Source organism: Monodelphis domestica, chromosome 1 (assembly GCF_027887165.1).
Source record: "Monodelphis domestica isolate mMonDom1 chromosome 1, mMonDom1.pri, whole genome shotgun sequence".
NCBI classification, from domain to species: Eukaryota; Metazoa; Chordata; class Mammalia; order Didelphimorphia; family Didelphidae; genus Monodelphis; species Monodelphis domestica.
Window position 1 is genome coordinate 465,155,067 of NC_077227.1, and position 25,170 is coordinate 465,180,236.

Consider the following 25,170-nt stretch of genomic DNA (forward strand, 5'->3'; position numbering starts at 1 on the left):
AATAAAGTGGAGGAATTCCATGGAGACTGGAACAACCTCCAGGAAGTGATGCAGAGCGAAAGGAGCAGAACCAGGAAAACATTGTACACAGAGACTGATACACTGTGGTAGAATCGAATGTAATGGACTTCTCCATTAGTGTCAATGCAATGTCCCTGAACAATCTGCAGGGATCTAGGAGAAAAAACACTATCCTCAAGCAGAGGACAAACTGTGGGAGTAAAAACACATAGGAAAAGCAACTGCTTGACTACAGGGGTTGAGGAGACATGTCTGAGGAGAGACTCTAAATGAGCACCCTAATACAAATACCAACAACAAGGAAATGGGTTCAGAGCAAGGACACATGTGATACCCAGTGGAATCGCCTGTCGGCTAGGGGAGGGGTGGAGGGTGGGGAGGAGGAAGAGAAAATGATCTGTTTCCAATGAGTAATGTATGAAAATGACCAAATAAAATAATGTTTTAAAAACTAAAAACAGAAAAAAGAGATTTAGAACACTTTTTCATGTCCTTATTAATAGTTTTGATTTCTTTATCTGAAAACTGCCTATTCATGTCCCTTGCCCATTTTTCAATTGGAGAATGGCTTGATTTTTTGTACAATTGATTTAGCTCTTTGTAAATTTGAGTAATTAAACCTTTGTCAGAGGTTTTTATTAAGATTGTTTCCCAATTTGTTGCTTCCCTTCTGATTTTAGTTACATTGGTTTTGTTTGTACAAAAGCTTTTTAATTTGATGTAATCAAAATTATTGATTTTACATTTTGTGACTCTTTCTATGTCTTGCTTGCTTTTAAAATCTTTCCCCTCCCAAAGGTCTGACATGTATACTATTCTGTGTTCACCTAATTTACTTATAGTTTCCTTCTTTATGTTCAAGTCATTCACCCATTCTGAGTTTATCTTGGTGTAGGGTGTGAGATGTTGATCCAAACCTAATCTCTCCCACATTGTCTTCCAATTTTCCCAGCAGTTTTTATCGAATAGTGGATTTTTGTCCCAAAAGCTGGGATCTTTGAGTTTATCATATACTGTTTTGCTGAGATCACTTGCCCCAAGTCTATTCCACTGATCTTTCTTTCTGTCTTTTAGCCTTGGATAACTTTCTAAGACTAAAAGTTGTACAAAAAATGTTAACCTGCATTGGTAATGGGAGTGTCCCCATCTGAGAGTATTGCATATCAACAGAATCACAGGTCCAGTCCCTCTTCCTTAATAGATTCAGTCCAACATTCTGGTGGTTTATGATCCTTTTTTTGGATTCTCCACTTTGTTATCCAATGTTAGTCTACTCTCCTAGCTTTGCACCACCTACAAATTTGATAATTATGCTATATTAGATTCCTTCAAGTAGTTGTAAAAAAAAAAATTCATCTCTCTGGAAGCACTCCACCAAAGAGTTTTCTGAGCTGAAATGGAACTATTAATGATTACCTTTGGAGGTAGGTCAAAATTTTCATCTAGTTCCAAATCCATATAACTAAATGATGATATATTAAAGATACACTTGTCCATCTTTTCTACAAGAATGACATGAGAGACTTTGTCAATTCTTTGATAAAATCTAGAAAAACCAAGTGGTTCCATTAGAGAATGGCTGGAAATATTAAGATATCTGAAATGATCACATGTATTCACATTATTTGAAGTTATAATTATATAAAATTTGCTGATTGATTCCAGCCAAATGAAAACAAATAATGTGGTCACTTAAGAGGATTCCTTATTTGCGCTAATCAGCACAAGACTGTAATGGAATAATCCTGGACAGTAAGAAATGATGTTTATTTCTGTAAACAGCAAAATATTTATAGCATACTTTTTGTGATAACAAAGAAGTGGAAATAAAGTAAATGTCCATAGATTGGGAAATGGCAAAACAAATTGTGGTACATGAATGTAATGGAATATTATTGTGCTGTAAGGAGTGACAAATGTGATGAATATAGGAAAGAATGGAAAGATCTACATAAATTAATACAAAGTGAAAAAAGTAGAGCCAAAAATTATATACACAGTGATTACAACAATGTATATCAAAAGTTAACCTCAAAAAAAAGTAAATGCTGCAAAATTATGAAGAGCAAACGTAGCGCTAAAGAAGGGATATAAAAAGATCCCCCCACATTGTATATATTTTCAGACTTTTTCAACATGATGATTAGTTTTTTATTTTTTTTTTGTCTAAAAATACTACTTGTTATAGGATGACTCTCTAAGAAGAGAAACAGGAGAGAGTCTGAGGAAAATTCAGGTGATAGAAAAAAGACATCAATAAAATTTGTTTAAATTTAAAAAGAAATGATTACAAGAAATTCAAAGAAACATGGGCAAATTTGTATGTAATGATATAACTATGAAATAAATAGAACCAAAATAACAATATATAACATTTTGGTTTTATATCTATCATCTCCTAAAATTTACTTTTAAAAATAAATATTTTATATATGTGTGTGTGTATACATATACATACACAAAACACTTTCTCCTATGATCTTCTTGGAGTATATACAGTGAAATCTCAATATCAATGATTATAGATATTTTAAATATATTTTACAGATAATTCCAATTGCTTTCCAGAAGGGTTAGACTAAGTAACAGCTTCAGTGATAGTATATTGCTGTGCCTGCCTTTTCACAGTCCTTCCAGCATTGACTGTTCCTATCTTTTAACATCTCTGCCAATTTGTTTAGTGTGAAATAAGATTTTAGAGTTGTTTAGATGTGCATTTTCTCATACTATTCTTGATTTGAGAGCAATTGTTCATAAGGCTGTTAATAATTTGTTGTTCTTCTCTTGAGAACTATTTATACATATCTTTTGGCCATTTGTCTTTTGGGGAATGCTTTCTAGTGTAGATATACACAAATGTGTGTGTGTATATACATTGTGTGTTGTGTATATGGATATTCATACACACATATACATACATATATATGTATATATTCTCTTTAAATCTTGAATATCAAACCCTTATCAGAGATATCTGATGTAGGCATTTTTTCCTCAAACTGACAGTTTCTCTACTTATTCTTGATGAGCTGATATTCATGCAAAAGGGTTTAAATTTGTATTGTTTATTATTTATGATGTTATTATATCATAAATTTTATCATTAAGGATTCTCCCCATGGCTTTATCTGTGAATAATATCACACATGGTTTTCTTCTAATTTTTTAAAATAGTGTGACTTTTAATATAAATTATAAATGTAAAGATTTTGACCTTAAACATGTAAAAAATAAGCATATTCACCTATTATAGAGAAGACACTCTACCAAACTCCTTTTGTCATTCAAATATGGTCCTAATAGTTAAATCTGGGAGGAATAAAGCAAAGAAATAAAACTATAGTTCAACTTTGCTAATAAAATGAATACAAATATTTTAAAATAACATATTCACAAATAGAATACAGAAATGTATCTAAAACAATTTATTATTACTTATGATTAAGTTATATGTATGCTAGCTATGCAAGGAAAGTTCAACATTCCAAAAGCATTATTTTATTCTATGTATTTATTCCATTATTTTAATTAATCATATAAACAACAAAAACATGATTCTCTTTTTTAAACGCTTTTGACTAAAATATTTCTTTCCAAACTTTTCTCCTTTCTCTACTCATTTCTATTAAAAACTAACAATCAGATGCCTAGGAAAGTCTTATTTAATATAAAGAAAAATATATTCCTAAAACTAGGAAAAACACTGTTGTTGAGGAAGAAAACATTAGAAGCTTTTCCAATTAGACTGTCCCTTCTCCTCCCTATGAATTGACATAGTATTAGAAATGCTAGTAATTGCAGTTAAACAAAAGATTGAGAAATTAAAGATCTAAACATCATCAAAGAGGAGTCACAAGTATTCCTTTTTGTAAAGTGTATGCTTGTTTCTATAGAAAACCCCTGAGAATCAGCTAAGAAACTAATTAAGATAATGAATAGCTTCAGTAAAATAACATGACACAACATTATGTCCTTACCACTCATCAGCATTTCTGTACAACACTGGAAAAAAAAAACAGGAGGAAATGTTAAGAAAATATATTCAAATTAACTCTAAAATATCTGGGAGTTAACCTAGCAAGACGTGCTTAAAACTTATATAAACATGATTACAAAATGCTTAATAAAAATAAAGGAAGATAAATATAATTGGAGGACTACTCACTGTTCATGTTAAGGCTAAGTACAGTACTGTGTATTGGTTCTAAGAACAGTAAGGGCTAGGCAATGGGGGTTAAGTGACTTGCCCAGGGTCACACAGTTAGGAAGTTTCTGAGGGCAGATTTGAACCCAGGACCTCCTGTCTCTAGGCCTGGCTCTCAATCCACTGAGCCATCTACCTGCCCCCTAAGCCAATATTTTTTTAATGGTATTACTGCCTAAACTAGTTTGTATATTAAGTGCTAAACCAATGATGAAAATGAGAATGAAAAAAAAATGAGAAAAGAGAAAAGAGGGAGCCTATTATTACCAGAGCTCAAATTATAATATAAAGCATTAATCATCAAAACTATTTGGTACTCAATTACAATTCCAGAAGATTCATGATGGAACATGCTGCCAATCCCAAGGCACAGAGGTGATGGACTAAGAATGCAAAATGAGACATATGTTTATTTGGTTATTGCCAATGTGGGAATCTGTTCTACTTGACCATACATGTTTATAACAGGGCTTTTGCTTTTCTTGCTTTCTCAATATGGGGCAGAAAAAAAACTTGAGAGGAAGAGAAGGTAGATTTTCACTTGAGAAATAATTTTTTAAAACTATTTGGTACTGATTTTTAAAAATCGATCAGTCCCTCAAAAAAAAAACCAATTATGAAGAAGACTCCTTACTTAATAAGAAACTGCTAGAAAAATTGAAAATCAGTTTGATATAAAATAATGTTAAGTGTTACATCATATATTATATTATAATACTATTACTATTAAAGCATAATATACTTATCCAAATTTGCAGGATCCAAGTGATCCATATGTAAAAAAATTATATTATTTAAAAATTAAGAATTTAACAAAAGGCTACGGACATTTCCCTATGTAAAGAAAAAAGAAAGAGAACTGCCAGTGAAAACAATAATCTACTATGTGTGGATTTTCTTAAAAGTATATTTCTAATTTAACACAGTAATTCCAATACCGACCTGCTTGGCTATGTCCACTTCTGAATTTTCTCTTCTCTCTTCTATATTATGCTTTGTATAACTCTTTATTTGTTTTTTTTGTTGTTGTTGTTGTTTTTATTTAAAATGTTTTCATGTTTACATGATTCATTTTCTTTCTCTCCCCTCTTCCCTCCCCCCTCCCAGGGCCAACAAGCAATTTCACTGGGTTGTACAAATGTTATCACTTGATACCTATTTCCATATTATTCATTTTTGCTATAGAGCAATTTTTAAAAGCCTAAACCCCAAATCACATCTCCATATATACATGTGATAAATGATGTCATATGTTTTGCTTTTGCATTTCTACTCCCACAGTTCTTTCTCTCAATATGGATAGCATTCTTTCCCATAAGTCCTTCAGGAGTATCCTGGCTTGTTGCATTGCTACTAGCAGCCAAGTCCCTTACACTGGATTGTTCCACAATGTTTTACTTTCTGTGTAAAATGTTCTCCAGGTTCTGCTCCTTTCACTTTGCATCAGTTTCTGGAGGTCATTCCAGTTCACATAGAATTTCTCCACTTTATTATTCCTTTGAACACAATAGTATTCCATCACCAACATATACCACAATTTGTTTAGCTATTCCCCAATCGAGGGACAAAAAAAAAATTTCCAGTTTTTGCCACCACAAAGAGCAGAGCTATGAAAATTTTTGTACAAGTATTTTTCCTTATTATCTCTTTGGGGTATAAACCCAGCAGTGCTATATGGCTGGATCAAAGGGTAGACAGTCTTTTTTCACCCTTTGGGCATAGTTCCAAATTGCCCTCCAGAATGATTGGATCAATTCACAGCTCGACCCGCAATGTATTAATGTCCCCACTTTGCCACATCCCCTCCAACATTCAGTACTTTCCTTTGCTGTCATGGTAACCAATCTGCTAGGTATGAGGTGATACCTCAGAGTTGTTTTGATTTGCATTTCTCTGCTTATAAGAGATTTAGAGCACTTTTTCATGTGCTTATCAATAGTTTTGATTTCTTTAACTGAAAATTGCCTATTCATGTCCCTTGCCCATTTTTCAATTGGAGAATGGCTTGATTTTTTGTACAACTGGTTTAGCTCTTTATAAATTTGAGTAATTAGACCTTTGTCAGAGGTTTTTGTTATGAAGATTGTTTCCCAATTTGTTGCTTCCCTTCTAATTTTGGATGCATTAGTTTTGGTTGTACAAAACCTTTTTAATTTGATGTAATCAAAATTATTGATTTTACATTTTGTGATTTTTTTCTAACTCTTGCTTGGTTTTAAAGTCTTCCCTTTCCCAAAGATCTGACAAATATACTATTCTGTGTTCACCTAATTTGCTTATAGTTTCCTTCTTTATATTCAGGTCATTCACCCATTCTGAGTTTATCTTGGTGTAGGGTGTGAGATGTTGACCCAAACCTAATCTCTCCCATACTGTCTTCCAATTTTCCCAGCAGTTTTTATCAAATAGTGGATTTTGGTCCCCAAAACTGGGGATCTTTGGGTTTATCATAGACTGTCCTGCTGAAGTCATTTACCCCAAGTCTATTCCACTGATCCTCCTTTTTGTCTATTAGCCAGTACCAAATTGTTTTGATTACCACTGCTTTATAATATAGTTTGAGATCTGGGACTGCAAGTCCTCTTTCCTTTGCATTTTTTTTCATGATTTCCCTGGATATCCTTGATCTTTTGTTCTTCCAAATGAACTTTGTTATGTTTTTTTCTATTTCCGTAAAGAAGTTTTTTGGTAGTTCAATGGGTATGGCACTAAATAGATAGATAAGTTTGAGTAGGATGGTCATTTTTATTATGTTAGCTCGTCCCACCCATGAGCAATCAATGTTTTTCCAATTGTTTAGATCTAGTTTTAATTGTGTGGAGAATGTTCTGTAGTTGTGTTCATATAGTTCCTGTGTTTGTCTCGGCAGATAGATTCCTAAGTATTTTCTATTGACTTGGGTGATTTTAAATGGAATTTCTCTTTCTAATTCTTGCTGCTGAACTGGGTTGGAGATATATAGAAATGCTGATGACTTATGTAGGTTTATTTTGTATCCTGAAACTTTGCTAAAGTTGTTGATTATTTTGATTAGCTTTTTGGCTGATTCCCTAGGATTCTTTAAGTAAATCATCATATCATCCGCAAAGAGTGACAGCTTGGTCTCCTCTTTGCCAATTTTAATACCTTCAATTTCTTTTTCTTCTCTAATTGCTACTGCTAGTGTTTCTAGTACAATGTTAAATAATAGCGGTGATAATGGGCATCCTTGTTTGACTCCTAATCTTATTGGGAAGGCTTCAAGTTTTTCCCCATTGCAGATGATGTTTGCTGATGGTTTTAGATATATACTGTTTATTATTTTTAGGAAAGGCCCTTCTATTCCTAAACTTTCTAGTGTTTTCAATAGGAATGAGTGTTGTATTTTGTCAAAGTCTTTTTCTCCATCTATTAAGATAATCATGTGGTTTTTGTCGGTTTGCTTGTTGATATGGTCAATTATGTGGATGATTTTCCTAATATTGAACCATCCTTACATTCCTGGTATGAATCCTACCTGGTCAGAGTGGATAATCCTTGTGATGACTTGCTGGAGTCTTTTTGCTAGTATCTTATTTAAGATTTTTGCATCTCTATTCATTAAGGAGATTGGTCTATAGTTTTCTTTCTCTGTTTTTGACCTGCCTGGCTTTGGGATCATGTTTGTGTCGTAAAATGAATTTGGTAGAACTCCTTCTTGGCTTATTCTGTCAAATAGTTTGTATAATATTGGGATTAGTTGTTCTTTGAATGTTTGATAGAATTCATTTGTGAATCCATCTGGACCTGGGGATTTTTTCTTAGGGAGTTCTTTGATGGCTTGTTCAATTTCTTTCTCTGATATGGGGTTGTTTAGGTAATTTATTTCTTCCTCTGTTAGTCTAGGCAATTTATATTTTTGTAAGTATTCATCCATTTCACCTTGATTGCCATATTTTTTGCCATATAATTGGGCATAGTAGTTTTTAATGATTGCCTTAATTTCCTCTTCATTAGAGGTGAGGTTTCCCTTTTCATCTTGGATACTGACAATTTGTTTTTTTTCTTTCCTTTTTTTAATTAAACTGACTAGTACTTTATCTATTTTATTTGTTTTTTTCAAAGTACCACCTTCTAGTCTTGGAATTTTTCTGTTTTGCAAACAACCACATCCTTTAGGCAGATCTTCCTATCAGTAGAAGCCCTGCCTGCTCCAAGATATCAGTGTAAAACCTATCCTGAAGAGGAACACAGCTAGAAGGGAAAGTAAAAGGTCATCACATCCATCCTTCTACCTCTGGGGGAAGCCATATCTGAAATTTGCTAGTAATTGAAGTCATTCTCATTTTTAAAGGAAAATAGATTCCAAATCTCTGTCTCTATCTCTCTCACTTTCTCTCTATTGCCCTTTCTCCCTCTCTCAATATATATGTAAATATATATATATATATATTACTCCTTTCCCTCCCCCTCCAGTACCACAGCTTCAGTGAATAATATCTATATATGTATAATTTGTATATATTTTATAAATTTAATGATACATTCAGAAAAACAAACTAAAAAAAATAAAAACAAAATTTAGAAAAATAAGTTCCAAGTGTGTATATATTACTTTAACAAATAATAACCATACCTTTTTCTGCCTATCCTTCTGATCATTTACTTTTATTTTTTAAATTCTGCTCCTTATAATTTTTATATAGCAGGATTGGCATCTATATTGTTGTTCTGATTCTGATGTCTATGCTACATAATACTTTAGATAAGCCTTCCTCATGGCACAGTTCTAGTTCTAATTCAATAACCATTTATCAATGTCCTGCTAAGTGCTAGGATTACAAAATCAACACAGCCTTCGCATTCAAAGAGTTTTATTCATAAGAAAAGGTACAATATCTACACAGATAGTAATTTGAGGAGAGAATTCTAAGAACTGGGTGTAGGGTGGGAGAAAGGAGACAGGGAGAAAAAAGGAGTAGAATCAAGGAAGGCTTAATACAGAAGATAGAAGCTATGCCTTGAGGAAAGATGGGAATTCTGAAAGAAAGGAGGAAGGAGTATATTCTAGGAATGGAGGTTAGGAGATGGAATGACACTTGGAGAAAAACTCAGTAAATTTTGGCTGGAATACAATGGGTGTGAAGAGGAAGTAACAGTGAAATAAGGCTAGAAAATTGTGTTGGAACCAGACTGTAGAGGACTGTAAATGCCAGGCTAATGAATTAATGTCCTAAAAAAGAATGTCTTAATCTGGAGTTCATGAAGTGTGGGGGTCCAATTTTAGGGGGGATCCTTCAATTTAGATGAGGAAAAAAATCACGTTTATCTTCACTAATTTCTTACAGAAATGAGCATTCCCTTCAGTTACGAACATGGGTAAAACAACATTAGTCTAAGAAGAATTCCAAGGGCTTCATCAAATTGCCCAAGGGATTCACTAGAGAAAAAAGATTAAGGACTCCAATCCTAGAGATATTTAGGAACCACTGAAGGATTCTGAGTAGGAGACTAATATGATCAGAATTGTTTTGGTAACTATGCGAAAGAGAGATTACAGAGAAGAAAGACTGAATTAAAAGGCTATTATAATAGTCCAGGCGAAAAGTGATCAGAGGCAGGAATAGTTTTTGAGAGAGGAGATATATTCTTGTGGTATTATGGAGGTAGAATCAGCAAGACTTGGCAGTGGTTAAGATTATCAATAATAGAGCAGAAAGAATCATGGATGACTTTGAGGTTATAAAGCTTGATGACCGTGAACATGGTGCTTCCCTTAACAGAAACCAAGAAGTTTGGAGGTGGGTCAGATTTATAAAGGAAGATGGAGAATTGGGGTTTGGACCCGGTGAGTTTGAGGTGCTCTTAGGACTTCCTTCTGGAAATATCTAGCAGGCAGCTGGAGATGTTAGGAGAGATTTGAGCTAGATATAGAGATTTGAGAGTCTGAGTATTGCTGATAGTTGAAAAGGTAAGGGATGGAAAGTACAGAAAAAGAATGGAAAAGGGTGTCTGAACACAGACTTGAGACATTTAGTGGGCAGGAGGTAGGTGATACCTAATCAAAGACTAGGAAGGAGCCAATAGATAGAGAGGAGGAGGAGGAGATTCAGAAGTACAATAGAATTGAGAGGAGGAGAAAGTGTCCAGAAGGAGGTCTGATTTTGGCAGAGGAGGTGATCAATATAGTAAAAAGTTACAGAAAGGTCATATGTTAACAGTTTATTCAGCTATTTCCTATCTATTAGCATATGGGTCATTTAGAAAATTATTTATTTTTTAAAACCATTAGCTTTCATCTTAGAATCAATACTGTATATTGGTTACAAGACAGAAGAGCAGTAAGGGCTAGGCAATGGAGGTTAAGGGACTTGTCCAAGGTCACACAACTAGAAAGTATCTGAGACCAGATTTGAACCCAGAACATCCCATCTCCCAGTCTGGCTCTCAATCTACTGAGCCACCTAGCTCCCCCTTCATATGGGTCATTTAAAAAAGGAGTTTCTGTTGTTATTGGACAGGTGGGATTATTAGTTTTTTATGGAAATATAAAAGCTTCTTTTGGCTCCTGTGTTACCCCTTGTTACTGAGTGCACTGGTTTCTTGGTGGGAAATATAACACAACTAGAATCAATGGTTCATGGAAGGTCCTTGCAGGCCTCTGATAAACAGAAATCTCTTTGGAATTCTTACATTCTTTGGTTGTTTTTCTTGTGACTCTCAGGTAACCAGACAAGGTAAAATGGCTGCAGGGCTTTTCAATTCAGGTACTAACATTTTGGAGCTACTAATACACTGTTGGTGGAATTTTGAATTGGTCCAACCATTCTAGAAAGCAATTTAAAATTATGGTGATGTAAAACCCAGATCGAATTGCTTATCAGTTCTGGTATGAGGGAGGAAAGAAAGGAGGGAGACAATTTGGATCATATAACTTCCAGAAACTTATATGGAAATTTGTTATTACATGTGATTGGTTTAAAAAAAAGAATTATGGTGAAAAAGTGACTAAAATGTCTGTACCCTTTGACTCAGAGAGGAGGTCAATGATAAAAAGAAAGGTTTCATGGACACCAAAGTATTTTATTCTTTTGATGAGAGCAAAGAGTTAGAAAGAAAGTATATAGCCATGGTTTGATGAATGACCTAACAAATTATAATACATTAATATTACACAATGTTATTGTGTCATAAGAAATGACAAATATGAGGAATTCAGGGAAGCACAGAAAGACTTTCAAGAACTGACACAAAGTAAATGGAACCATGGAAACAGAATAATTGATGACTACCACAATAAACTAAATTGTGGCTAAAACAATTGGCCACTCTGTCGATATAAAAATAGAGGCTAAGCTTGACCCAAGAGAAGTCAAGAACATCCTTTCATCATAGAGGGGAAATACTATGATTACAAAACATTTCATATGCTGCCAGAAGATTGATGTCTTGATTGGTTTTACTGAATTGTCCCCTTTCTCATTTTTTCATTTATAAGGGATGGATTTGGGGGAGAGGGGAGAGATATGTTTGGTAATGAAGATGATACAGAAACAAATAATAACTGTAAAAAACTAAGAAAAGCATAAAAATCTTAGAGTTAGAAGGGACTATATAGATAATGAGTTCTCTCTATCACTGTGGGTATACCAAATTGGGATGCTGAATTGTTTGAGATGTCCTAGAGAAGATTCCTTGTAGAAATAGATTAGACAAAAATCAAAAGCAATTAAGTGCCTCCTATATTCCAGGCCCTGTTCTAGGTACTGAGGATACAAAGATAAAAGTAAGACAGTTTTTGTCTTCAAAGAATTTACATTCTCAGGGTTCCCTTCCAGTTCTGAGATTCTGAGTCTATTGGTGAGTCTAGTTTCCTTCATTTTACAGATCATATGATACAGATATGATAGAGCTGGAAGGAACTTTAGATGTTCTCTAATCCAGGCCTCTCACTTTACAGCCAAAGGAACTGAGGACCAAATAAGTAAAAAAAAAGTTATTTAATGGTAAATAAAGTTTATTGTAATATGCAATGATGCCCAGATAAGGGGATAGGCTGTGGATATGGAAGTGTGACTACCTGAGGCTTCCTGTCCCTGGGAATTGAATCAGATATTGGCCCTCATGAGCCCCAGGAACCTGAGTCCCTTAGAGACAGAATGACCAAGTTGGAATTTAGGGAGAGAGGGTCAGGGATTGGAGGGCAGAGAAGATGACAGAGAATCCTATTTTCTTCTCTCTCCTCTCCTTCTATAGGGGACTTTGCTCTCTAGACTACCTTCCCAGGAAGGGAGAACAGTTAGGAAATCAGGGACATAAGTGACAGGGCCAGCAGAACAAGGAACAATCTCCAGAGACTTCTTAGAACCATCAAGTCCTAATGAGGAATCACAGCACCCCTTCCCCTACCTCAGCTCCCAAGCTCACCCACTTACCAAAAGTAATATGGATTAGTGACTGAGCCTAAAACATAGAATTATAAATATAGAAGAGACTTTAGAGAGGATATAAAAATAATTTTTTTATTTTAATAACAAATTTCCACATACATTTTTCAGTTATACGAGTCATGCTTTCTTCCCTCCCTTCTCCCCTCCCCACTCCTGGAGTAGACAAGCAATTGTCTGGATTACATGTATTATCACAACTTATTTTCTAGAAGAGGAAACTGAAGCATCTGATAGCACAGTGAACAGAGTGCTGGACCTGGAGTTAGGAAGCTCTGAGTTCAAATGTGATCTCAGAAACTTGCCAGCTGTGTGACTCTGAGTAGGCTATTTAACTTTTGTTTGCCTCAGTTTCTTCAATTGTAAAATGAGGATAATAAAAGCACCCAACTCATGTAGACTCTAAATGAACATTCCAGTGCAAACATCAACAACATGGCAATGGGTTCTGATCAAGGACACATGTAATTCCCAGTGGAATTGCACATCAGCTATGGGAGGGATGGGGGGGAGAGGAGGGAGGGAAAGAATATGATTCTTGTAACCAAGGAATAATCTTTAAATTGACTAATTAAATAACATTTTCAAAAAAATAAATAAATAAAAGCTCCCAACTCCCAGAGTTGTTGTGAGGACAGGATGAAATAATATTTGGAAAGCATTTAGCACAGAAGCTGCCACAGTAACTAGAAAGTCCTTAATAATTATTCCCTTTCCAGAGTCTCATGGCCCAGTCCACTCACCACTATGCTTTCCCATCACAATACAACAATGCCTCTCACCCAGACACCAGAGGGTAGCCTTTGTTCCTCACCTAAATCTAACTGGATATGTGGGCTAGGGGAGGGTAGAGACATCCAAGTTAGCCTCAATGAGCCTTGAGTGACAGCACCATTTGCATCTATAGCAGACAGGCCAAGAATCAGTCATGCTGCATGCTGGCTTACACAAGGGTAGCATTACCTCCATGGAAAACTTCCTGCAGAAGCTGAGAGGGAGGAGGCAACAGTTGGGGGGAAGGAGTGGTTGGCAGTGATTTGGGAGACTCCAAACTAGTTATTTGGAAGACATGCCACCGTTCAAATTCCCAGCAGCACCTCCTCCCACAGGTCCCGGCCTGGAGCTGGAACAGCCTTGCAGACCCTGTCCCCAGACTACCCACAAGATCTGATGTTTTAATTCATTCTATCCCTGGCCCCGCTCCACCCCACTCCCCTTTTGCCGGAAGTCTTCCCCTCCCCAATTTCCCTGCATACCCTAAGTCCACTCCCAGGCACGCTACCCCTGTGGAATCTTGTCTTGCTTAGAACCCAATGATTCCTGCCTCGACATGTGAAGACGCAGGCGAGCCAGCCCCGGGCCTCCTGGGTGGCGTTTTGTGCTGGAGGAGGGGTGGGGTGGGGGGAGGGGGAAGATTCTCATTCCGGCCCCTGGCTAGGAGGGAATAACTGAAGGTCTTCCGTTCAGAGAGGATTCTCCCGCCTCTCCTTCCCTCAGCCCTGGCAAGCATTCTTGACTATCTTCCAGTCCTCATCCAACAGACTCAGACCTCTTGACAGACACTCCCCAGTTGGACAGTTCTTCTTCGGTGTGGCCTCCTTGGCCACACCCTGCCGGGCGGGGGCGGGGGCGGGGGTGCTGAAAGGAAGTAACTAATTAGCAAGAGGGGAGCACGAAAGACGAGGGACTTCCGACCACAAGCCAACGGTCAGGTACTGGATCTACAGCTTTGGTTTGCCAGGAAAAACTAAGGAAGGCGAGGGGAAGGCTCCATTAGAAATGATTTCTGGGCAGGGACTTTCGGACTGAACAAGTAAGGAATGTTGATGGAAAGTTCTCGGGGCAGGTTGGGAAAGCCAGAATGCCGTTTTGGCCTCTGCTGTTGCCCACAGACTGGTTGGCTTGTGTGGTGGCCCAGCCTGCTGCTTTAGACTGAAAGAGGCCAAGCTAAAAGTGGGAAGCTCCTGAGCCATGGGTCTTCAGGAGATTCATCTAGTGCCCTTCCTCCCTCTCAACCTATTCCCCTCTGCTCACTTCCTGACTCTGTGTCCCCTGTGGATGATTATTGCAAGGATTTGCCCAAGTGTATAAATAAGGAGCCATCCTTATCTGTGAATGGAGGTCCTAACTCAATTCCATTCAATTCAACTAGCATACAGAGATAAAAATTAGTCCCTTGCCTCAAGAAACTTACACTCTACTGAGAAAACGTATTTATTTTATTCATTTTTTATCATTATCTGTTTTTTTTTCCTTAAACATTCCCAATTACATTTTAATCAGATTCTGACTACTTGGGAGTTTTGCAGACCCTTTGTAGTAGCCATGAGTTTGCCATCTCTCCTGGGAGACCACCCAAGGGCATATTTTAAAAGTAAATGACCCTATAAATTTCATAGCTAAATTTAGAACAGTGACCATGAACCTATGGTATGGGTGCCAAAGATGGCATGCAGAGAGCTCTCTATGGGCTGGCCACCTTTCCCCCAAAACCCCTCCCCAGAGTTTATTTGTAGAAAGAGAGACTTGGGCAGAGCTGCTCCCTTTCCCCTTCTCCACCACACCTGATGCCTGATAACATTTTTTCACATCACCTGCCCCTCCATCCAGCAGCCCAATGGGAGTGCTTCCTCCTTCACCTGTCTGAGATGAGGGAGGGGTGGAGTACAACACTTGGTCTCTGGTGGGGTGTAGTGTGACACTCAGTTTGGGGGATGTAAAAATTAAAATTAAATCTCAAATATTAAAATGTTATATTTTAAGAGATTTATTAATGATCATTAAAAATCAAGGGAAAAAGAGGATACAAAATAAAGACCACGTGCCTATGACTGATTAGCCATTTCAAAATTCCCACTCACCACCTCCATGCTCGATGACAGGGCCAAAAAGCAGGTGGGACGCTCCACATCCCCACCTAATATCCCCTGTCTACAGGAAGTATGTAAGGACAGGAAGCCAGTGGGCTCCCAGGAAATGTAGTTCTTTTTATAGGGTAACAGATTTTCAATTATACATTCCCCCTAAGATCCATGGAAGACTGGTCTCTCCAATGGATCTTGTAAACAGAACCAGCTTTCAAATTACAATAATTTGAGGATAAGAGGAAAAGAGAACAAAACCAATGATTGCTAGGTGCACTGACAAAAAGCCGGTTAGGGGGCAGTCCCTGTTGGCATAAGAGTATACATACAAAACAAATGCATTCAACCCCACACAGTTCAAATCACCACATCCCAAAGTTCACTCTGGATCTTCTGGTGCAGTGTGTGGTCTGTGGAGGCATCTTCATGGTGCCTTCTCCAAACAGTTCAGTTTCTGGATTTGGAGAAGTAGCATGTTTCTTAACCTAAAATTACTCTCAAAAAGAATTTAAACTTTGCATTTTAGAATAATAATACATTCTCCCCTGAAGAGGGTGTTGAAAAACACAGGGATCACTTAGGGATGCATGGCTGAGTTATGAAGTATATGAATAAGTTGGCAAGATAAATCAAAAACATCAAAAAAATCCAAATAAAAGAGAAAAGATAACTTCTGGATGAAATATAGACTATCAAAGTCTGATGTGTAAAAATTCTAAGTAAAGGAAAAATAAAAAAATAAACCTATAATAGATCCTTGAATCAGGGCCCAATTAAAGAAATTTCTATCCGACAAGTCTGTAGGACAAATGCAGTAATATTTCACTTACCCATTTTCAGCCAAGACTACAGGAAGTTGCTATACTATAAGAGAGAAAAAAGGACTAGATTTTTGTGTGATAGGGAAGTGTCACTCCCTCTCCTTATTTTACCTTCACTCTCACGGATAGGGGGAGCCAGGATGATAGCCAAACTTCAGTACTTGCCTGTGAGTATTTCTCAAAGAGTGTGGATACGAGGCATCCTGCATCTTAACATATGTCAAGTGCCACAACCTCAAGTCTCACACTAGGTACAAGTCCTTTCATATTGGCCTAGAAGTTCATCAATCCTACCTGGATTGGTTTGGTCCTTTTTGACCTTGTGCTTCTTTGGCAATATGAAAGTAGCTTTGTGCTTCTTTGGCACTGTGCAATGGCTTTTTTTGTATTCCCTTCCCTTGGAATCAGACAGAATCATTAAGCAAAGTCCCATAATTTTTTTTAAAAAATCAATGAGGGAGAAGCTGGGTGGCTCAGTGGATTGAGAGCCAGGCCTAAAGATGGGAGGTCCTAGGTTCAAATCTGGCCTCAGACACTTCCCAGCTGTGTGACCCTGGGCAAGTCACTTGACCCCCATTGCCTAGCCCTTACCACTCTTCTGCCTTGGAGCCAATACACAGTATTGACTCCAAGACAGAAGGTAAGGGTTTAAAAAAAATCAATGACATCATTTTTATAGTCTAAAGCTTTTTTGGGTACATATTAATATTATAGCAAATATATATTTTAACTTATATTACTTCAAAATCAAAAAAGTTAAAGAAAATATCAATATTGGTAACATGTGCCTCAAATAAAAAAGGAGAGAAAAAATAAGACTGAAATAGTATATTACACATGCAAGCAAAAACAATAATAAAAGAGTTTTAAAATAAAAAATATATAGCTTACAATCATTAACACACTCTGTCAGCTAAGGAAAGGTAGAGTACAAAGGTTTCTCACCCAAAAATGAGATCCATGTCCTCCTTCAAACCTTGTCATGATCCACTGTGAGTGCAAATGATTTTCACAAAGTAACAGTTTTTATAAAGAACAGTAATACAACAGGTAATGTTCATTCAAAAAGTATCAAAATCAACAAGGATGCCCATTATCACCTCTATTATTTGACATTGTATTAGAAACACTAGCAGTAGCAATTAGAGAAGAAAAAGAAATTGAAGGCATCAAAACAGGCAAGGAGGAGACCAAATTATCACTCTTTGCAGATGACATGATGGTCTACTTAAAGAATCCTAGAGATTCAACCAAAAAGCTAATCGAAATAATCAACAACTTTAGCAAAGTTTCAGGATACAAAATAAACCCACATAAGTCATCAGCATTTCTATATAATTCCAACACAGCTCAGCAGCAAGAACTAGAAAGAGAAATCCCATTCAAAATTACCCTAGACAAAATAAAATACTTAGGAATCTATCTGCCGAGACAAACATAGGATCTATATGAACACAACTACAAAACACTTTCCACACAACTAAAACTAGACTTGAACAATTGGAAGAACATTAACTGCTCATGGGTAGGACGAGCCAATATAATAAAAATGACCATCCTACCCAAACTCATCTATCTATTTAGTGCCATACCCATGGAACTTCCAAAAACTTTTTTTACTGATTTAGAAAAAAACATAACAAAGTTCATTTGGAAGAACAAAAGATCAAGGATATCCAGGGAAATAATGAAAAAAAAATACAAAGGAAGGGGGTCTTGCAGTCCCAGATCTCAGACTATATTACAAAGCAGCGGTCATCAAAACAATTTGGTACTGGCTAAGAGACAGAAAGGAGGATCAGTGGAATAGACTGGGGGCAAGCAACCTCAGCAAGACAGTATATGACAAACCCAAAGATCCCAGCTTTTGGGACAAAAATCCACTATTTCATAAAAACTGCTGGGAAAATTGGAGGACAGTGTGGGAAAGATTAGGCTTAGATCAACACCTCACACCCTACACCAAGATAAATTCAAAATGGGTGAATGACTTGAACATAAAGAAGGAAACTATAAGAAAATTAGGTGAACACAGAATAGTATACATGTCAGACCTTTGGGAAGGGAAATACTTCAAAACCAAGCAAGAATTAGAAAGAGTTACAAAATGCAAAATAAATAATCTGCATCACATCAAATTAAAAAGTTTTTGTACAAACAAAACCAATGTAACCAAAATCAGAAGGGTAGCAACAAATTGGGAAACAATCTTCATAAAAACCTCAGACAAAGGTTTAATTACTCAAATTTATAAAGAACTAAATCAATTATACAAAAATCAAGCCATTCTCCAATTGACAAATGGGCAAGGGACATGAACAGGCAGTTCTCAGCCAAAGAAATCAAAACTATTAATAAGCACATGAAAAAGTGCTCTACATCTCTTATAATCAGAGAGATGCAAATCAAAACAACTCTGAGGAATCACCTCACACCTAGCAGATTGGCTAACATGACAGCTATGCAAAGTAATGAATGCTGGAGGGGATGTGGCAAAGTAGGGACATTCATTCATTGCTGGTGGAGTTATGAATTGATCCAACCATTCTGGAGGGCAATTTGGAACTATGCCCAAAGGGCGATAAAAGACTGTCTGCCCTTTGATCCAGCCATAGCACTGCTGGGTTTGTACCCCAAAGAAACAATAAGGAAAAAGACTTGTACAAGAATATTCATAGCTGCGCTCTTTGTGGTGGCCAAAAATTGGAAAATGAGGGGATGCCCTTCAATTGGAGAATGGCTGAACAAATTGTGGTATATGTTGGTGATGGAATACTATTTTGCTAAAAGGAATAATAAAGTGGAGGAATTCCATGGAGACTGGAACAACCTCCAGGAAGTGATGCAGAGCGAAAGGAGCAGAACCAGGAAAACATTATACACAGAGACTGATACATTGTGGTACAATCGAAGGTGATGGACTTCTCCATTAGTATCAATGCAATTTCCCTGAACAATCTGCAGGGATCTAAAAAAAAAGTACTACCCACAAGCAGAGGATAAACTGTGGGAGTAAAAAGACCGATGAAAAGCAACTGCTTGACTACAGGGTTGGAGGAGATAAGACTGAGGAGAGACTCTAAATGAACACTATAATGCAAATTCCAACAACAGGGAAATGGGTTCGAGTCAAGAACACATGTGATAACCATGGAATCATGCGTCGGCTATGGGAGAGGGAAAGGTGGGGGGGGAGGGGAGGAAAAGAAAACAATCTTTGTTTCCAGTAAATAATGTATGAAAACTACCAAATAAAATAATGTTTAAATTAAAAAAAAAAGTATCAAAATCCCCAAAGTTATAATTAGCTCATTTAATGACAATAGCAAACAACCCCACTATCATTAGGAGTAACATGAGTCTGTTGTTTTATTTAAAGCTAATGGATACTTGTCACAAGTTTTTTAGGTGTAGCAATGTTTCATCCTTGGCTGAGATATTTTAACAAATTGATTACTGCCATCATTACAAAAATGTGGCAGAGGAGTCTAGAAAAAAACCAAACCTCTGTACTGTTGATGTTGGGTCTAAAAATGTCACCAAGAATCTAGATCATTCTGTTGGAAAGGTATTACTATACCTTTCTGAAGAGTTACAAATGAGAGATGCTCTCTCTTGGGAGCCATCCAGGGGTACCATGCCCTGGGATCAACTTCCCAGCTCCTTTGGTATGAGACTGTTGTGTCCCATCCATTCACATTTTTACAAATGCAGGAGGTGGGGATTATAATTGTGCTTTACTTCAGCTACTAAAATGGATCCTTCACCTCTTGTTACAAATAACTCAGAGGCAGGCAAAATGATCAATCAGAGTTGTTGAAAAAAAAGTTACAATTCATTTTTGAAGACCTCTTAAAATCAATTTAAGTTATTTAACTCATTAAATTTTCCAAAATTGTAACCAATTTTGCTGAAGTCTATCTATCATCCATGTGACAATTTACAAAGCCAAAATGGGGGGAAAAAAAGGCTGGGTTTTTTTTATGGGCTTATTCAAAAAAATTTTCAGTATAGTTATAGGAGAAAAGTAACAGAATATATCTAAAAGCTAAAACACAGTAGATTAAACTGAAACAGTGTAACAGAATAGTATTGAATACATTAATATATGAACTTAAAAACAACAGAATTAAATCATAAAGCAGACAAACAGCAAAATACAATAAAATACAGAGACTTTCATAAAACAATGTAGTCTGAACAGGCTTAAAATTATCACCTCCAGTCTCTTTAAAGTTCCTTTCTCTATCCATGCAGATTCCTTTTGTCAGAAATGTGGAATTTCCCATAGTGAGGGAGAACATAGGGTTGAGGAATTTCAAACTGGATGAATCTTAGAGACTGGGCATGCCCAAATGGCAAAGGATTGTATGGTGATGAATTTCTCCCCTGAATCTCAGGCAAGATAATTGAAAGGACCAGTGTACTCATGAATGCTAGAAACAAAAAACATTCTAAAACTGGAAGCTATTTGAAATAGGCAAGGTACTACTCTTTCATAGAATGCACCATGCTTGCAATTTACTTCTTGTTTGGAGGAGTAACTTCATTCTTCCCTTCCCCTTTCCCCCTGAGGTAAAATGCTAGGGAACAGTTTCCCCAGTCACATGGAGGAGTTAGGATGCTAATCATTGCCTAAGGGAAATACACCCTGGTTTTTACCGGTTGCCCGGAGATTGGCTCCAAGTTTGTGAGTTCCAAAGATAAAGCAGCAGCTATCAGCAGTCTGGGACCCAGGGCTGGGGCTGGGGCCAGATATCAGCAACACCAGAGGCAGCAGCAAGGAACTGAGGAGCACGGGCTTAAGCAGATGGTCAAGAGAAATGGCTTATCTCTTCGTCACCAAGAGGTCCCCCCCCCCCCCCCCCGCTAAAAACAGTAGAGAGAGCCAGTAGAGAGAGCAACTGAGGAAAAAGTAGGGGGGAAAAAAGGCAGCAGCTCCAAAGAGAGATAGGAGTTTGTGAGGGTGGGTGGGTGGATAGGTGAAAAGCCTTAGCAAGAGAAACATGGCTTAAAAGTTTTTTTTTTTTTTAATCTAGGCTATCTTTAAAAATTGAGAATTTTTTTCCAACTTCTGGTTGCCATAAATATAAAAATTAAAATTAAATCTCAAATATTAAATTCTTATATTTTAGGAGATTTTTTAATGATCATTAGAAATCAAAGAATAAAGAGGATACAAAATAAAGACCATGTGCCTATGCCTGATTAGCCATTTCAAATCCCCACTCATCACCGCCATGCTCGCTGACAGGGCCAAAAAGTGGGTAGTACCCTCCATGTTGCCGCCTAATATCCCCTGTCTACAGGAAGTACATAAAGACAGAAAGTTAGGGGCTCCTGGGAAATGTAGTTTTTTTAGGGTAACAGATTTTCAATTATACATGGAGGTGTGTGTGGCAAGGCACTTGGTCTAGGGGGTGGGGTGGGGGCAGGGCCTGGCACTCCTCTCTAAAAAGTTCAAAATCACTGGGATAGAAATTGGGACTTTCAGTCTGCCCTTCACTGAGACTACTTTTAAAAAAATCCTCCACTTCTGTCTTAGAATCAGTGCTGTGTACTGGTTCCAAAGCAGAAAATTGGTAAGGGTAAGGCAATATGAGATAAATGACTTGCCCAGGGCCACACAGCTGGGAAGTGTCTGAGGTTTTGAACCTTCCATCTTCAGGTCTGACTCTCAGTCCACTGAGCCACCTAGATGCCTCCTAAGAGACTTTTTGATAGCATGTTTTTATTCATTATTCTTTTTGATCTTCATAGCCCTCTGAGGTAAATCCATCAGCTATTATTATCTTTATTTTATAGTTGAGGAAATTGAAACTCAGAGAATTTATGTGATTTGTCCATAATCACACAGTTAAAAAGAACCAGAGGTAGAATCAAAGCCAGGCCTTCCTGACTTCAGGTCAAATACTCTTTAAAAAAAAGACACCATACTGCCTAACCCTTATGAGGTCATGTTCTCTGAGTTGCCTTTCTAAAAGCAGTTATGGATTTACCCTGAATCCTGTTTATTCTTTTGGCTCCTTCTTATGGCTTAGATTCATGGAATTCAGGAACTGAAAAGGACCTTAAAACATGGAATTTTAGAGCTGGGATGGACCTCAGAACATGGTAAAGTTAGAGAATATAAGATCATAGGATTTAGAAATGGAATTAACCTCATCTGGTCCACCCTCACACCCTATTACCAAAAAGGGAAATTAAGGCATTTGAAAGAGCTGGATTTGGAATCAGAGGGTCAAATCCCATCTCATATACTTGCCACCACTTTAATTGTGGGCAAATCATTTAATCTCCTTGAGCTATAGTTTCCTCATTTGTAATATAAAACAGATTAGGAAAAGTGATTAATCTGTCATCTTTATGTACATGACCCTAAAATTCCTTATCTGTCAAATGATATGGATGGATTAGATGACTTCTGAGATTCTTTTCAGCTCTAGGTCTATGATGTTATTATCCTATTATTAGAGAAGAGGCAAAGTAGTGATCTTGGAGTCAGTCATTAAACGTTTAATAAGCACCTACTAAGTACCAGGCACTCTTCTACACCCTGGGGATATGAAAAGAGGCAAAAGGTAGTCTCTTCCCTCAGAGAACTCACAATCAAACAAATAAGTAAGTACAAACAAGCTATAGCCAAGAAAAAGAAGAAATAATTAAAAGAGGAAAAGAACTATAATTCAGAAGGCTTGGGAGAGACTTCCTGTAGAAGATGGGGTTTTATGTTGGACTTGAAGGAAGCCTGAAAAGCCAGTAGGCAGAGATGAGGAGAAAGAGCATTCTAGGTATGAAGGAAAGTCATAGAAGACCTAAATTCAAACCTAGCCTCAGACACTTATTAGATGTATGATTTTGGACAAGTCAGCTAACCTTTGTTTGCCTCTGTTTCCTCAGCTGTCAAATGAGGATAATATTAGCACATACCTCCCAGAGTTGTCATGAGAATTAAATTAGACAAATATTTGTAAAGTGCTTGGCACTGTACCTGGAACATACTAAGTGCTTAATAAATGCTTATTCTCTTCTTGCCTTCTTCCCTCCCTCCCCACAAAAAGACTAAGGGAGTAGAATGACTTGCCTATGGTTATATAGTTTATTAAAGGAATTTGAATCTATGTCTTCTCCATACACACACACACACACACACACACACACACACACACATATATATATATATATATATATATATATATATATATATATAGAGAGAGAGAGAGAGAGAGAGAGAGAGAGAGAGAGAGAGAGAGAGAGAGAGTTAGAAGGTCAAGTCTGTGGCCAATGAACAGTGTCAAGCTAAATGGTCCAAATGTGGGGAGCCAGCTCATTAGCCTGGCTTCATTAGCATGGTGCCTTGCCCAGGTGAGCTAAGCCATAACAGCTATATACATCTCTGATGATGCCATTTCTTTTTCTGTCCAGCTCTTCTTTTGGACATCATGACCGTGGCTGGAGTGCAGAAGCTTATCAAACGACGAGGCCCTTATGACATGAGCCCAGGCCTCCTGGACTACCTCACCATGGACATTTATGCCTTCCCAGCTGGCCATGCCAGTCGAGCCGCCATGATATCCAAGTTCTTCCTCAACCACCTTGTGCTAGCTGTCCCCTTAAGGATCCTTTTGGTGCTCTGGGCCTTTTGTGTAGGCTTGTCAAGGGTTATGATTGGGCGGCACCACATCACTGATGTGGTCTCTGGTTTTGTTATTGGCTACTTTCAATTCAAACTGGTAGAGCTGGTCTGGATGTCCTCTAACACCTGCCAGATGTTGATATCCATCTGGTGAATAGCACTGTCAAAGCTTGACCTTTTCAAGAGAGGGAAGAAGAATAGAAAAGAAAAAAAAAACAACCTTTTAATGGAAAGAAGTTGGAGTCATTCCCTCTTGAATATGTTATTAGACCCCCATTTTATTTCCCATTATGTTTTGGTGGCCAGTATCCACAGGTTATCCCAGCCATACATAGGGAAGCAGAGGTTCTTGAAAAATACCCCTTTCCCCACCTTGCCTCCAAACACCTAGAGTTATTTTGACTTTCCCCCATCATCTCAAATCCAGTGGAGTTTCAGCATTTCAGAATCAATATTGCTAAGCTCCTGTTATAGGGATGTCTTCAGATTTCTGATAGTAAAAGAAGAAAAGTCAAGCTGGAAAAAAGAGGTGGTTTCTGGTCTTCACCTTTTGCTGTTACTGTTGTCAAGTTTTTGGGCTGGTGCCTGTAAATTCCAGACCCCATCCCTTCAAGAAACACCCCATCATCCACATTTTGATGTGTGGGCCTGGCAGCACTCACCATATCAGAGCTCAGACATTTGGTAAGCCAGCTGGAGAAGCTCTTTTCTGCAAGTCTTGTCAACGGCTGGCTTTTCCCAGGGCACTACTGCATCCTGGCCTTTGGGAAGGCCAGTGCTTGCCCACCCTGCTGTACTCAGAACGGTAGACTAGACAAAGCACTGGCTAGTGTCCAGTAGCATCCGGCACTGCTTTGGCCCCCAGGGGCCGGACTCTGTGTGACCTAATAGGTCTTTTCCACGTCAAACTTGTATAGTTCTGTATTTCATGTGTCAATATATACAATATGCAAATGGGCCATTTGGGGTGTTTTGTTTTGTTTTGTTTTCCTAGTGGAAGAGTCACTTTTCATGGCTCAGCACTTTTGTTGCCAACTTGTTAAAACACAATGACTACATGGAGAAACATAAATTGCCTTCAGAGTATGGGCTGAAAAACTCAGGGATTCCAGAAGGTCCCTAAAATCTTCTGCCTCTGAACAGACTATTTGCCAACCCACCTTGGTCAGGCATAGAGAATGTGCTTACCAGAAGATGACTTGAAAATGAAGTAGACCTT

General features: G+C 37.5%; 1 protein-coding gene across 2 annotated transcripts in view; it reads left to right on the plus strand.

Moving 5' to 3' along the window:
• PLPP7 (phospholipid phosphatase 7 (inactive)) overlaps positions 1 to 24,909 on the plus strand; it is a 53,251-nt gene extending 28,342 nt beyond the window's left edge. The window contains exons 1-2 of one of the 2 annotated variants that reach the window (XR_008915346.1): positions 1 to 14,443; positions 23,741 to 23,874. The exon at positions 1 to 14,443 is cut by the window's left edge and continues 15,923 nt beyond it. Coding sequence is in view for 1 of the 2 variants with exons in the window: in XM_001370142.4 (XP_001370179.1) it covers positions 23,741 to 24,105 (365 nt within the window). In the remaining variant the exon portion in view is untranslated. Of the gene's footprint in view, positions 14,444 to 23,740 lie in introns of both variants that reach the window. The other variant, XM_001370142.4, reaches the window with a different exon arrangement.
• The last annotated feature ends 261 nt before the right edge of the window (positions 24,910 to 25,170 follow it).